A 13504-nucleotide genomic window follows, 5' to 3' on the forward strand; every position below is an offset into this window, starting at 1 on the left:
TGGTTCTTGACAGGCAGGTTGCATGTGAATATCATCACCACAAATCAAGACTTACTCAGCTTCCAGCAAAGCAAAGAGCCCAACCCAGATCTTCCCAGTGAGTCAGGCCCAGCCTGGGCAAAGGAGGGGTGTCCAGGAGAGGTGTTCTCACTAGGGACCATTCCAGCTAGGATTGGAAACCCCATTATATGGATGGGGAGGCTGAGGTGCAAGAGAAACAGGGATCTGGCACCCAGGCCTCCCGCTCAGCAACCTCGCCTCCAACTGCTTTCCTCTGGCTCCTCCCAAGGGGTACAAGCTGGCTTCCAAAGGGTTAAGTACAGAGCTCACAAGCTGATTTCTGTGGGCTCACTCTAGCCCACAGGTGTGTTTTGTTTGGCTTATACAGGGTTTACAAATATTTAGTAGTCAATATGTTTAAACTGGGAGGTTTCACATGAAAGCCCAGATTTCTGGCTGTTTTTGTAAAAAGGAAATCTCTGGCAGGATGGGACCACATTCCTGACTGTCAGGCTTGCCTGAAGCTGAGTTCAGCTTCCATCCAGCCAACCTTACGCAGATGCAGACAGGACACTTTTTATCTGAGCCAAAGGACTCTTATCTGAGTGGCTGTAGGCAGGAGTTTCTGACCTCGGGATTAACAGAATCTTGGAGAAGGTGTGGCGAAGGGTCTTCAGGTGGGTCCCTTCTTGCCTTCTCATCTCTTTATATCCTTCATCCGATGCAAGCCAAGCCCTGTGGAGAGCTCTGGGGCTCCCCATTGCCCATGAATTACCCTCATGTGGTTGATCGCCTTCATTTTCCTCACTGAATCCTCTCATTACCCTTCAAAAGGCAGGGCCTGCACCAGAGAGAAAGCCTCACAGCCCAGCCTGGTGGGGTGATGCGACCTGCCCAAGGTCAGAGCACTCAGGTGAGGCTGGCCTCTCAGGGCGGAGCTCCTGATGCACCTGTCACAGGTCCAGAGCCCAGGCCGCAGCTCTGGAAAGCTGATTCACACTCACATGCTCACAGGAGGTTGACTCACAAAGAGGAGGCTGTGTAGCCAGGCCCATTTGGGTGGACTCCCAGCTCTGCCACTTACAAATTACATGACATCGGGTGAGTCTTGCTTTAGTCTCTTTATCTATCAAATGACGGAAATTCAAAACATCTTACACTACAGTAAAAAGTGTATCAAATACTTGTTGCGGGGGTGGGTGGGTGTTGTGTCACATGCTTGAAAACTATGAATAAGACTATAGGACAGTTCTTAACTGGAAGGCAATTTTGCATGGGGTGGGGGGCATCTAGCAATGTTTGGATACAGTTCTGATTGTTACCACTGGATGAGATGTGCTACTGGCATCTACTGTGTAGAGGTCAGGATGCTGCTAAACATCCTATAACACATAGGCCAGCCCTCCACAAGGAATGATCCAGTCCAAAAAAATCACCATGTTGAGGATGAGAAACTCTCCTATCGCAGGACCCAGACATTTATTTTTTTAAAGGATTTTATTTATTTATTCATGAGAGACACACACAGAAAGGCAGAATCATAGGCAGAGGGAGAAGCAGGTTCCATGCAGGGAGCCCAATGCGGGACTCGATCCTGGGACTCCAGAATCACACCCCAAGCCCAAGGCAGACGCTCAACCGCTGAGCTACTGAGGCGTCCCAGGACCCAGACATTTAAACATGCTATTGCAGTAGGGTGTGGTAAACTGGTGAGAAAGGAAGTACACGGTGTGACCCAAGAAGACTCCCTGGAGGAAGTGACGTCCAAGCTGGATGTGAAGGATGAATAGAAGTTTGGAAAGTGGGGCTCAGCGGTTTAGTGCCACCTTCAGCCCAGGGTGTGATCCTGGGGACCCAGGATCAAGTCCCACGTCAGGCTCCCTGCATGGAGCCTGCTTCTCCCTCTGCCTGTGTCTCTGCCCCTCTCTCTCTCTGTGTGTGTGTGTGTCTCATGGAAAAATAAATAAAATCTTTAAAAATAAATAAATAATGAATAAATAAATAAATAAATAATATTTATGAAAGAGAGTGCACCCATGTGAGCGGGGAAGGGGCACGGGAAGAGGAAGCCAAGCAGAATTCCCACTGAGTGTGGAGCCTGCTGCAAGGGGCTCCATCCCAGGACCCTGAGATTGTGACCTGAGCCAAAATCAAGAGCCAGATGTTTAACTGACTGAGCCACCCAGACACCCTGAGCCTGACATTTTTAAGGAAATGAACGTTTTTTTCTTGCAGTTTTATGGAGATCTAATCAACCGATGAGGAAGTAAACTTTCACTGTGGCTGAATGAAGATGGGAGGTAGCATCTGACCATCAAAGGCCCTGTGGGTCACATTCAGAAGCTTCTCCATTATCCTGAGAGGGTCCTCAGAAGCAAATCTAACCAGGCCACTCCCTGTCCTATCTTTTCAGTGACTTCCCTTAACTCCCAGGGCCTGGAGGCAGGGAGGCTGTCAAGGAGGCTGTGGTAGGCAATCCAGATGAGAGAAAGGTAGATAGATCTGAGGGATAGTGAGAGCCTTAACAGCTGGAGGATATGGGATGCCTGGGTGGCTCAGCAGTTGAACATCTGCTTTTGGCTCAGGGCATGATCCCAGAGTCCTGGGATAGAGTCCCACATGGGGCTTCCTGCATGGAGCCTGCTTTTCCCTCTGCTTATGTCTGTCTCTGTCTCTCATGAATAAATGAAATCTTAAAAAAAAAAAAAAAAAAAAACACTGGAGGATACATACAGGGATGAGGCAGTGGAAAGAAACAAGTATGTCACCTGGCCTTCCAGTTTGGGCAACTGGGTGTGTGGCAGGGGTGCCACTGTCAGAGCCAAGAACAAGGTGGATGAGGCTACAGAAACCATGTGGCTCCCAGTGAGGGTATCAGCTGGAAAACAAGCAAGTACATATGGACATGAGTTAGGGAGCCAGTGTGGAGAGCTATCGGGGTACACAGTGGTGGAGAGCCTCCCCTGGCACATGGGGGGCAGGGAAGGGCCTCTTGAGGAAGTGATATCCAGGCTGCACCCCAAGGCGCCACCCACCAGTTTGCCAGGGAAGAGGTAGGGTGCAGAAGACGATGGCCCAAATTTGACAGAGAACCAGTACATTCCAGCATAGCCTCTATACCTCTGTCACCAGACAGGCCATTTTGAGAGCCATCTCCTCTTTTGTAGATATCCACGCTGAGTTTAGCTCATCCTCTTCTGACAAGAGTGGTTTGTCCCTGCCTGTTCCCCTCAGCCACCAGCTTGCCACCCTGACCAGTTGTCTGGAATTCCCCTCCCACGGGTCAGGAAGCCTCTTCCAGGGAGATTTCCAAGTGGGTCTGCACAGATGGGCCCTTCCAGGGCACAGGGCCCTTTCTTAATGGGCAAAGATTTCCCGAGTAGGAGCCAAAGCAGTCTTCATTCGGCCGAGGTTTTCTGCTTTCTATTATCTGGACTCAAAGCTACAAGAAATGGAAAAGTAAGTTCAAGAAGTTCTGTTTCAAAACTAGGGGAGCTTCCTTCCCTCCTGATTGGCAGAATGCAGGAATGGGGAGGAGATTCTGTCTTTCATGGGTCAGGAGTCCTGACTCTAATTTATAACAATAAAAGCAGCAAGTTAGCTTGATTGCAGCCATGGCCACCATTAGGTCCTCTCCTCCCCCATTTGCCAGGGCCATCACCTCCAAAAAGAGGTGGAATCTCTTCCTGGATCCCCTTGAATCTGGGCTGGCTGGTGACTGCCTGACCAAGAGAATGTGACAAAGTGATGCTGGGCCAGATTGAAGCCTAATTTTTTTTTAAAGATTTTATTTATTTATTCATGAAAGACACAGAGAGAGAGGCAGAGACCTAGGCAGAGGGAGAAACAGCTCCATGCAGGGAGCCCAATGTGGGACTTGATCCCAGGACTCCAGGATTATGCCCTGAGCCAAAGGCAGACGCTTAACCGCAGAGCCACCCAGGTGTCCCTGAAGTCTAATCTTTAAGGGGACAGGCAGCTTTGGCTTCCTGTGCTGGGAACCCCAGCCACCATGCTGTGAGGGAGTCCAAGCAGCCACATGGAGAATTACCCATGGAGAGGAAAACTGGGGTGTCCCCCTCCCCAACTCCTGGCCTTGGTCCAGTTCCCAGCCCACATCCAGCAACAGTTTGCAAGGTATGTGAGTAGGCCATCTTGGAAGTGGACCCCCCATGCCCAGGAGAGTGCTCCAGCTGACACAGAAACAGAGACAAGCTGTTCCCTCTGAGCCCTCTTCATACTGCAAGATCACAAATGATTGTCATTTAAGCTCAAACCCCTTTTGACAAAGCTCCTATTGTGATCTCAAGAGAAGACTCACTAGTTACCCCTTTGGAGTATCAAGACACTGTAATAATGATGACAGTGGCCAGTGTTTATTGAGCATGTCATATCGTAGGTACAGGCCAAGTGTTACAGACCCGACTAATCTCATGAAATGAGTTAATACATACAGTGCTGCACATGGTTAATGCTCAATAAATGGCAGCTATTTCCACTGATTAATACCTTATGACACCCCTAGCAAGTAGGGACTATTACTCAGCAGCCCCATTTTTTTTTTTAAGATTTTATTTATTTATTCATGAGAAACAGAGAGAGACAGAGACATAGGCAGAGGGAGAAGCAGGCTGCCCACAAGGAGCCTGATGTGGGACTTGATCCCAGGGTCCAGTATCACGCCCTGAGCCAAAGGCTGACGGTCAACCCCTGAGCCACCCAGAATTCTCACCTTCAAAATGGTTTAAAATGTAAAAAGCTTCATTGCCTGAAGCAGTAAGCTTCAGTGGCTTGGAGGATTTTATGTAAAATTCCACATTTCAGGAAGGACTCCAAAAAGTCTCTCCAGTGTAACTGACATTTCACCAGTAGCACCGAGACATGAATTCAGTTCTGTAAAGCCACCCTTTTCCCTCTTAATAGGAATGTCCAAAGCCTATAGAGTTGGAGAGGTCACTGTGTTTCCCTTTCAAGTGTCAAGGGTAGTAACACCAGGTGCCTCCTGGGCTTCCACATTTGACCTAGAAACTCCCCAAGGCCAGGCTCAAATTGTCTCTAGGTGATTTCACATCTGACTGGTAGCGAGGCCAGCATGGTTTTGTTTTTTTGTTTTTTGTTTTTTTAATAATATATTTTTTTATTGGTGTTCAATTTGCCAACATACAAAATAACACCCAGTGCTCATCCCATCAAGTGCCCCCCTCAGTGCCCGTCACCCAGTCACCTCCCCCCCTCCTCCCCTTCTACCACCCCTAGTTCGTTTTCCAGGGTTAGGAGTCTTCCATGTTCTGTCTCCCTGATATTTCCCACTTATTTTTTCTCCTTTCCCCTTTATTCCCTTTCACTATTATTTATATTCCCCAAATGAATGAGACCATACAATGTTTGTCCTTCTCCAATTGACTTATTTCACTCAGCATAATACCCTCCAGTTCCATCCATATCAAAGCAAATGGTGGGTATTTGTCATTTATAATGGCTGAGTAATATTCCATTGTATACATAAACCACATATTCTTTATCCATTCATCTTTCAATGGACACCGAAGCTCCTTCCACAGTTTGGCTATTGTGGAGGCCAGCATTGTTAAAAGCATGGGCCACCCCAGAGAATAAGGTAGCTGTGTGATTTTTGGCAAATAGCTTAACCCCTCTGATCCTTGATATCCTCATCTGCAAAGTGAGAACAGTATTATTACCTAATTCATGGGGCTGTTGCAAGGAGTAAATAAGGTAAAGCTTTCAAGGCCTAGACAGAGCAAAGGCTTGATAATTCTGTTTTTATTGTTACTAAGTATGGGAGAGAGTGATAACTATGTCCAGGAAGGGTATGCTTGGGTGGCTCAGCAGTTGAGCATCTGCTTTTGGCTCAGGGTGTGATCCCAGAGTCCCGGGATCGAGTCTCATATTGGGTTCCCTGAATGGAGCCTTCTTCTCCCTCTACGTGTGTCTCTGCCTCTCTCTCTGTGCGTCTCTCATTAATAGATAAAATCTTAAAAAAAACAAACAAACTATGTTCAGGAAGGTTGGGATCCCTCCAATATCCAGAATGAAGGCCAATCTTAAGTGAGAATCTTTGCTTGGCAGGACTTATCAGCAGCAACTCCAGAGAATCAGCCCTCTATGGGGCATGAATCCGTGATTCCATGATTCTAGCGGAGTTTAAGTCTTTCTAGCCTCTAAGCCAAAATTTGTAACTTTCAGGAAATACCAGAATTACCCAGAGAGCTTGCTTACAAAGCAGATTCTTAGAGCTCTCCCTCCAGGAGTCTCTTCTAGGTTTTAGGGGGGTCAGGTTTGAGGTACGTTTATCAGACAGCCCAGGTAATTCTCATCTAGAGTCTGGAACATTGCTCTCAGCAAGGGATAGGCAGGCTTTTCTGTAAAGGGCCAGAGTAAATACCTTTGGTTTTGTGGGCCAGAGGTCTCTGCCACAATTACTCAACTCTCTGCTACTGTAGCACAAAAACAGCCACAGACTTTAAGTAAATGAATGGGGGTGACTGTGTTCCAATAAGACTTTATTTACAAAGGCAGGTGGTGGGCCAGATTTGACCTGGGGGCCATCGTGTGCCAGTCTCTTCTCTGCCAGCCCCTATCTCTTCTATATATAATCAATAAAGACACAGATATGTGTAAAAAAAAAGTGATATATTTTTAATTTAAAATTATGACCTGGAAAGGAACAGTCAGTTTAAGTGATCCAGGCCTCCTCTTTATACCAATTGGAACAGATGCAATATTGGCTCAGATTGCCAACCCCAAAGAAAAACTAAACCAAGTGGCAAAGCCTCAGGAAGGCCCCATAGCTTCCCTGCCAGGGCCATCCGGCTCCATGGAGGCTGTAGCTTTCTGGCTCCACTGAGCTTCCTTCTGTCACCCACCCCCCTCCCCAGTCTGATTCCTCTCCATTGCTCAGTAGTTGGCGCCACACCTGCCCTCTAGAGAGGCTGGTGTTCCGCAGTCATCTCCCAACTGTCTTTGGGGGCATCTTCCTGTGATTGCAACAGTGAAGTGAGCACTCTAAGCATACGTTGCCAATGAAGAGCATACCTTCATTGTTTAGCTGAGATCTGGAGCCTTGAGGTGTTACCACTGATCACATGTAGCCAAGGCATCGGCAGCAAAATGGCAATCCTGGAGAATGACTGGGGAAGATGTAAGGGTCTCAGTGATCAAGGGCAATTCTGGAAATGAACCAAGCAAGTGCCATCTTGGTAAACTCCCCACAAAAGGGGCAAGAGCATCAAGATGGGACAAGGAACACTACCTCCTTTGGCGCTCCGAGGTCAGTCTGCTCTTTCCCGAGCACAAAAGTAAAGATCCCACTTCTTGGGTCAGCTTTGGCTCTCCCCCTCAAATGTTCAGGGCTGATCAGGCCTTTAGATTCACCTTGGCAGTCAGTTGGGGTCTCTCAAGAACACAAGGTGCTGAATAATGTGAGAGGGAATCTGGGGCATGATGCCCTTTCCCCCTACACACATACTTTTCTTTTTCTTTCTCCCCCCCACACTGAGTTTCAGAATCATGCAGCCAGTAAGGACAGGACGGAGGCTGTGACCAGAGCTGCCTGCCCCTTCCAAGGAGGGATAAGTGTATAGAATAAATACAACTGGCTTGAAGCAAGCTTCTGGAAGAAGCCAATTGGTCACCTCAGAACCACTGCAGGGGAGCAATGAATTTCCACATTGGTCCGTTTTCTCTCAAATTTACTGCACCCAAAGCCGGAATCTTGCCCTGAGTCAAAAAGCTGTCAGGACCAACCACGGAAGGGCTGCCTGGGGATGCAGGGAAGACTGGCTGGTGGCTAGGCTGTCCCCAGCACACCTAGCACTCCTGAGCCCCATGGGCTGCATCCTGGGTGTAATGCAGAGGCAGCCTGGGGGCATAACAGGGGCCCCTGCTATGCCCGGAGTGGGGTGGGGTGTGGAGAGAGCACAGATTGACTAAAGTCCCCTGAGAATGGAGGCACAGTGGGAAGGAGAACAGGGTGGAGCTTCCTCCTCAGGCCCAGTCACTCTGCCTCCCAAGGGAGGAAGAAGATATTGTGCCCATGCCAGCACCACTGACATTATCTCATTCAAAAGTATGACACTGCGGGGTGGGGCAGCATTTCAGCACAGACTCTCCGGGCACCCCCACCCCTACCCTAAGCTATGAGAAGGCCACCAGTGAGAACCTCCCCTCCCATTGTGTCCTTTTACAAGCCCTGGCTCGACACCACGTGTTGCATCACCAGTGCCCAAACCCCACCTAACCAATCTGCAAGCTCTCAGCAAGGCAGCTCAAGTGGTAGGGGTAAGGCAGTTCAGCTCCCAGGAGCACAAGTTCTGCTCAGTCTCCCTCACTTCTGAGAAACAGTGGATTCCTAACAGTCTGTCAAAGAGAGAGCTGGCCATGTGACCAGCCCTAGCCTAAGGCCAATCATGGAACCCACTTACAAGACCACAGCGGTGTCATCCAATCATAGCAGAAAGCTGGTGCAATCCCTGCCCTCATTGGATGATATTGTCGGGCTGCCCGTTCTGGGCCACCTGTCCAGGCTCAGAGGCAGGCGTGGGGTTGGGTGTGTTGCTCTGCAGGTAGCGCCGGAAATCTTTGATCATGGGTCGGAGGACCTGGATGAGGACGCTCAGCGCTGCCTGGGTGCCCTCCATGGCCTGGGCCTGGCGCTCCTGGGCACAGGCCTGCACCTCCTGGGAGCGGCGGATCATCTGTAGCAGGTCATTCTGCTGCTCCAGGTGCTGGGCGATCTCCTTCACGTGCAGATTGGTGACCCGCTGCTCCTGGATCAGCTTGGCTGAGTTGAGGGCTATGCGGCTCTTGAGTGCTTGGGGTTTGACTGAGGTGTCGGCGTGCTGGGCCATCATCTCTACGGGGGCCTCGGCTGGCAAGGGTGGAGGGGCCTCTGCTGTGCAGTACTCCACCACTCCCTCCTCGAGTGTGTGATAGGTGGTCTCCGTGGGGACTGTGGGGAAGAAACACCAAAGGCAGTGGCAGGTCACCTTCTGGAAGGAATGAAGCTGGCCAAATGGGGTTGGCAGGAGGCCATTAATCCCTATTCAGGGGAATTCAGGTCTCCTCTGGCTTTAGAGCTCTTCTCATATAAATCTGGAGTCTAAAGCATTTAGAATCTACTTGGTAACCAAAGGGCCAGTACCAGATCTGGCAAAAGCAAAGCTAATGACAATACTAGCAAAAAATTTAGGGCACCCACTATGTGCTCGGTACTGTACTAAGCCCTTCGCACTTGTTGGCTCAATGAATCCTCACAAGACACCAAGAGGCAGGTACTGTCATGTTCATCTTGGGAGATGAGGCAACAGACTCAAAAACATGGAGTGACTTGCCTAAATTCACAGAGTTTATTCAGCAGGTCCAGGAAGTAAACCCAGGTCTCCCTAACACCAGAGTCCAACTTGCGGGTAACCACTTCACTGGGATGCCTCCAGCTAACAAAGGCAGGGCCACATACTCCCTGCAGGGCTGGCACACAGTAGCCTGCTTGGATGGGACTCTACCTGATCTGTTGGTAGAGCCACACTAGTCCTCCTACCTCCCTCCTTCTTTTACAGCCAGGCAGAAAAGGAGGTGGGAGCGGGACAGCAGTTGCTTAAGTGCCCAATAAATGCCTCCCACCTACTCCATCACCTTGTCCTTCTAGTTCTAGAATAGCAACTGACTTAGACCAGTGTTTGATCCTCTTTCCCACCTTGATATCCTTAGGAAACACGACTGCATGGGGATGGTACTCACACATACACCCAATTCCCCCCAACCCCACTGAGAATCACCGGCTGATACAGGTCACAGCCCAGCACAAACTAGCAGTTAACAGTTACTGGTACAAACCCTTATCTGAACTAAGAAGTCCAACAAAACCACTGTCATTCATAACTGAGACCTTTGAAAGGAATTCTGGGTGGGCTGTTTGGGCCTCCTGGCTTGTGGGAAAGGACAACTTTCTCTACCCTACCATGCCAACATCAGCTGTGAGTCCCCACCCCACAGGAAGCCCCTTCCTCTTCTGAGTCCTTAGGTTCTCCTGACCGACAGTACAGTTGTTCATGGGTGTGTCTTATCTGTCCTACTAGAATACAGTTTGGCCTGTATTTTAAACACCAGGGTAATCCTGGTGCCAAGCACAGGGTCTGACGTGGAAGGAATAAGATCTAGTGTTTGAGGACTGAAGGAATGAATAGATTAACACTAGGAATCATGAGTTTTCTGGGCAGTGCCTGATGAATGCTCCCTGCACTGAAAACCCAGAATGTCTTTGTCCAGAATCGATGTCTCACTTGGGTATTATCATTCCCGTCTAGCTATTCATTTGACAGATATGTCCTGACTGCCACTAAGGGCCAGGCCCTGGGATAAGGGGGGGGGGGGGGGGGGGGCGGGGAGGATCCAGACATGGTCTCTGTCTTCAAGGATCACAGAGTTCAGTCAGTCATGGACAGGAATGGTGGCAAAACGGTTGAGAGCAATCCAGCTCCTCAGAAGACCAGACTGCGTGCTGAGGAAGTCCCAAAGAGTACAGGATCACTTCTGTCTGGGGAGCTCTTGGAAGGCCTCATGGTCTTCAGAGTCTCCCATCTGACCTTTGACCCTTGGCAGCCAACCTTCCCCAGGCTGCCCCAGCTCTTGGCTGGCCCTTCCCATTTATGCACGACAGACTGGGTGGGAGAGGTCACTCACTCTGTGTCAGGGTGACCGTGGCTGCAGCTGCAGTGGCTGTGGGTCCGAGGGCCACGGGGTGGATCTCTGTGGTACTGGGCAAGCTGATGATGGTGGCCTCACCCAGCAGGTTGCAGATGCGCTGTTGCATGGGGGTGAGCAGGACGGGGGCTACAGCTGGGCCACCGCTGCCACTGCCACCACCTGTCCCAGGCCCACCGGCTCCATCCTCCTCAGTGGGCCCTGGGGCCTCGCCACCCTCCACCGCTGCCCGGACCTGGGCCACCTTGCGTCGGACCTCGGTCTTGAGGTCAGACCACTTCTTCTTGACCTCAGGCAACTCCCTGCGGCAGGTGGCCACAGCGTTGACCCTTCTCAAGATGCCATGCCAGGCTGCACTCTTGGCAGCCAGAGGGACCCCGGCGTTGAAGTGGTTCACCAGCAGGTGTTTCTTTAGTTCCAGTTCCTCCACGATGATCTCAACCTCTCGCTCAGAGAAGTTCATCTTCCTCTTCTTGGCTGGGACAGCCATGGCCTCTCCCCACTCCCCCTTTTTAAAGAAATTATAATCCCCTCAACTGCCCAATTCCCCTTCCCTTCTTCCCCAGCCTCGCCCCTCACCCACCCCCCTACGGGGGGAGAGGCCGGGCTTGCCCAAGGCCAAGCACCAGGCCTTTGGTAACCCCCTTCGCTACGCAAAGTGCGTAGGGCCCAGCCCAGACCGGCCCGGCCGCTGCCAGCCAGCTGCGTAATGGCTTCCTGAATCTGCCTCTTCCGCCGGGGTGTGCGGAGATCCGCCCACTTCCCCTCTTCCCGCCTCCCAGAGCGTCTTCAGGGGAACCCGCCCTCCTGATTGGTTGGGGCTCAAACGTCACGCCGATCACTGGTTCCTTTGATCTGTCGCTCAACTGGAGAGCACGCCTACTTACCAAATTGGCCTGGTCATTGGCCTAAACGTGTGTCTGTCGCTACAGAGCGCTCCGCCCACCTGCCTTTACTCACTTCCATTGGAAAATCGTTCTGTCCCTCAATCGTCAGCATTACGACTATTACGCCGTTAAATTCAGCTATTTTATTGGTGGTTTAGGGAGTTAAAGTACCAAAACCCGGCCTCCTAGTGCTTTCGGCCTTGAACCACTGGCCAATTAATTTTAATCCTACTCACGGGGGCAAATTCTGCTTCGTAGCCGCAGCTCCCAGTTGGTCCTCACACAAATCCTATTTCCCACCGGAGACTACGATGTCTCCTCGGGATTCCTTAGCCTAAACAGCGTTCTCGATGGAAACTGGACACGGGGCCTTCCGCCTGCTAATCACAGAACTTCTGCCTATCGCGGCGTGATTTGCTCTCTCTAGCCCAGCTCAGCCAATCCCTGCCTCCTTCAGTTTGAATCGACCGCAGGCTGAGCAGGGATCGCCCCGCCTCCTCCTCCCTGATCCAGGCAGTCGGCGGCGTGGCCTGTCCTCGGGAAGGCCCCGCCCCGCCCGGGGGGCGGTCCGGGCCTGTGACTGGCCGGTGGCGCGCTTGGGGGCGTGGCCAGCGAGGCGGCGGGCGGCGGGGCGGGGCCGGGCTCCCGGAAGCGGCCCCTCCCGCCCGCTTGCCGGCTTCTCTCAACCCGCGCTCGCGTCTGGGGACTCCCGCGTGTCTTCCGCGTTCTCCCCGCCGGCCAGCCTCCCCCGCCCCGCGCCGGGCGCCCCTGCCTCGCGCCCGATGGTGAGCAGTGTGTTGTGCCGCTGCGTGGCTTCCCCGCCGCCGGACGCCGCCGCCGCCGCCTCCTCGTCGTCCGCCTCGTCTCCGGCGTCCGGGGACCCGTGCGGCGGCGCCGTCTGCGGGGGCCCGGACCACCAGCTGCGCTTGTGGAGCCTCTTCCAGACTCTCGACGTCAACCGCGACGGCGGCCTGTGTGTCAACGACTTGGCCGTGGGGCTGCGGCGCCTGGGACTGCACCGCACGGAGGGCGAGCTCCGGGTAGGCGGCGCTCCGTCGGCGCGGGCTGGGAGGGGGTCCCTTCGCGCCCCAGCTCCTCCGGCGGTCGGGGTGACAGGTCTGAGCGGCCCCGCTTCTTGAGCAGCACCGTGGAGCGTGGCGGCGGGGCTGGTGGACGGCCTCTTGGGCTGGGTGGGACGCACCGTGTGTGTGCTCGTGGGAGTGGAGCTCCTTTTTGAGCTCTGTGGGCGCTTGGACTGGGGGAAAGGCCCTCTGTAGGCACAGGTGGGCACTCGGGGGCTGTCTGGTGGGCGGATAGCCCTTTTTGCTCGGCCTTCTCTCGAAGTAGGAGGCCAGGTCTCGGCAGTCGCTTTTGTCACCTCCTGACCTCCAAGCTAAGCTTGATGCCCTCCCCTCCGCTGCATTGACTATTTCGTCCGTCCTCCGGCGGCACCCCTCCCTTCCCCTCTCGATTCTTTGCCGCCGCGGGCCCTGATCTGGTTCCTCTTAGAAGCATGTGGGAGTAGAAAAAATGGGAACTGGGGTTTCAGGCAGATCTGTGAGGAGGTTGGTGAAGACTGAAGACTTGACAGTTCTCATGGTTTAGGTTCATCCTCATTTGACATGGTTATCCAGAAGATGGAATGGTGATCTCGAGTGGAAGGAGGAAAATTCTTCCTAAAAGTGAAAGCGTTGCACACCTAGAAGGGGATACTTTTACTCCTATTCTGGAACGGGCTTTGGCCAAGAGGAATGGGAGGACCAAGAATGGCCATCTAGGCCTGCCAGGAAAGTGCTGCTCTTTCTTCAGAAGAACCTCAAGCAGAGGCTTGTCACTTGCCCCTTCTATCTCTCCCTGGTATTTCCGACCCTGGCTTGGTAGCTGCAGATACTCTTCCC

The 13504-nt window shown here is 52.2% G+C and overlaps 2 protein-coding genes across 6 annotated transcripts in view; one reads left to right on the forward strand and one right to left on the reverse strand.

Moving 5' to 3' along the window:
• Nucleotides 1-2744: 2744 nt before the first annotated feature.
• On the reverse strand, nt 2745-12075 carry NAIF1 (nuclear apoptosis inducing factor 1). Of its 4 annotated transcripts, none has more exons than XR_005983113.1 (3): nt 10699-11835; nt 7054-8968; nt 2745-3442 (listed from the first exon to the last, which is right to left on the reverse strand). XR_005983113.1 is itself a non-coding variant. In XM_041725206.1 (3 exons), exons 2-3 carry the CDS (start codon nt 11207-11209, stop codon nt 8496-8498), a joined length of 984 nt encoding a protein of 327 aa, XP_041581140.1. In that variant the 5' UTR covers nt 11210-11227; nt 11843-12075; the 3' UTR covers nt 5466-8495. The 4 variants fall into 4 exon arrangements, 3 of the variants coding, with proteins under 3 accessions (XP_041581140.1, XP_041581141.1, XP_041581138.1); XM_041725206.1 differs by lacking the exon at nt 2745-3442 and adding an exon at nt 11843-12075 and having other exon boundaries at nt 5466-8968; nt 10699-11227; XM_041725207.1 differs by lacking the exon at nt 2745-3442 and having other exon boundaries at nt 5466-8968; nt 10699-11227; nt 11607-11835.
• A 201-nt stretch (nt 12076-12276) lies between these two features.
• Nucleotides 12277-13504, forward strand: part of SLC25A25 (solute carrier family 25 member 25) — a 35443-nt gene continuing 34215 nt past the window's right edge. The window contains exon 1 of one of the 2 annotated variants that reach the window (XM_041725196.1): nt 12277-12646. In XM_041725196.1, coding sequence (XP_041581130.1) covers nt 12389-12646 — 258 coding nt within the window. In that variant the 5' untranslated portion in view covers nt 12277-12388. The remainder of the gene's footprint in view (nt 12647-13504) is intronic. The other variant, XM_041725197.1, reaches the window with a different exon arrangement.

Source organism: Vulpes lagopus, chromosome 12 (assembly GCF_018345385.1).
Source record: "Vulpes lagopus strain Blue_001 chromosome 12, ASM1834538v1, whole genome shotgun sequence".
Classification (NCBI taxonomy): Eukaryota; Metazoa; Chordata; class Mammalia; order Carnivora; family Canidae; genus Vulpes; species Vulpes lagopus.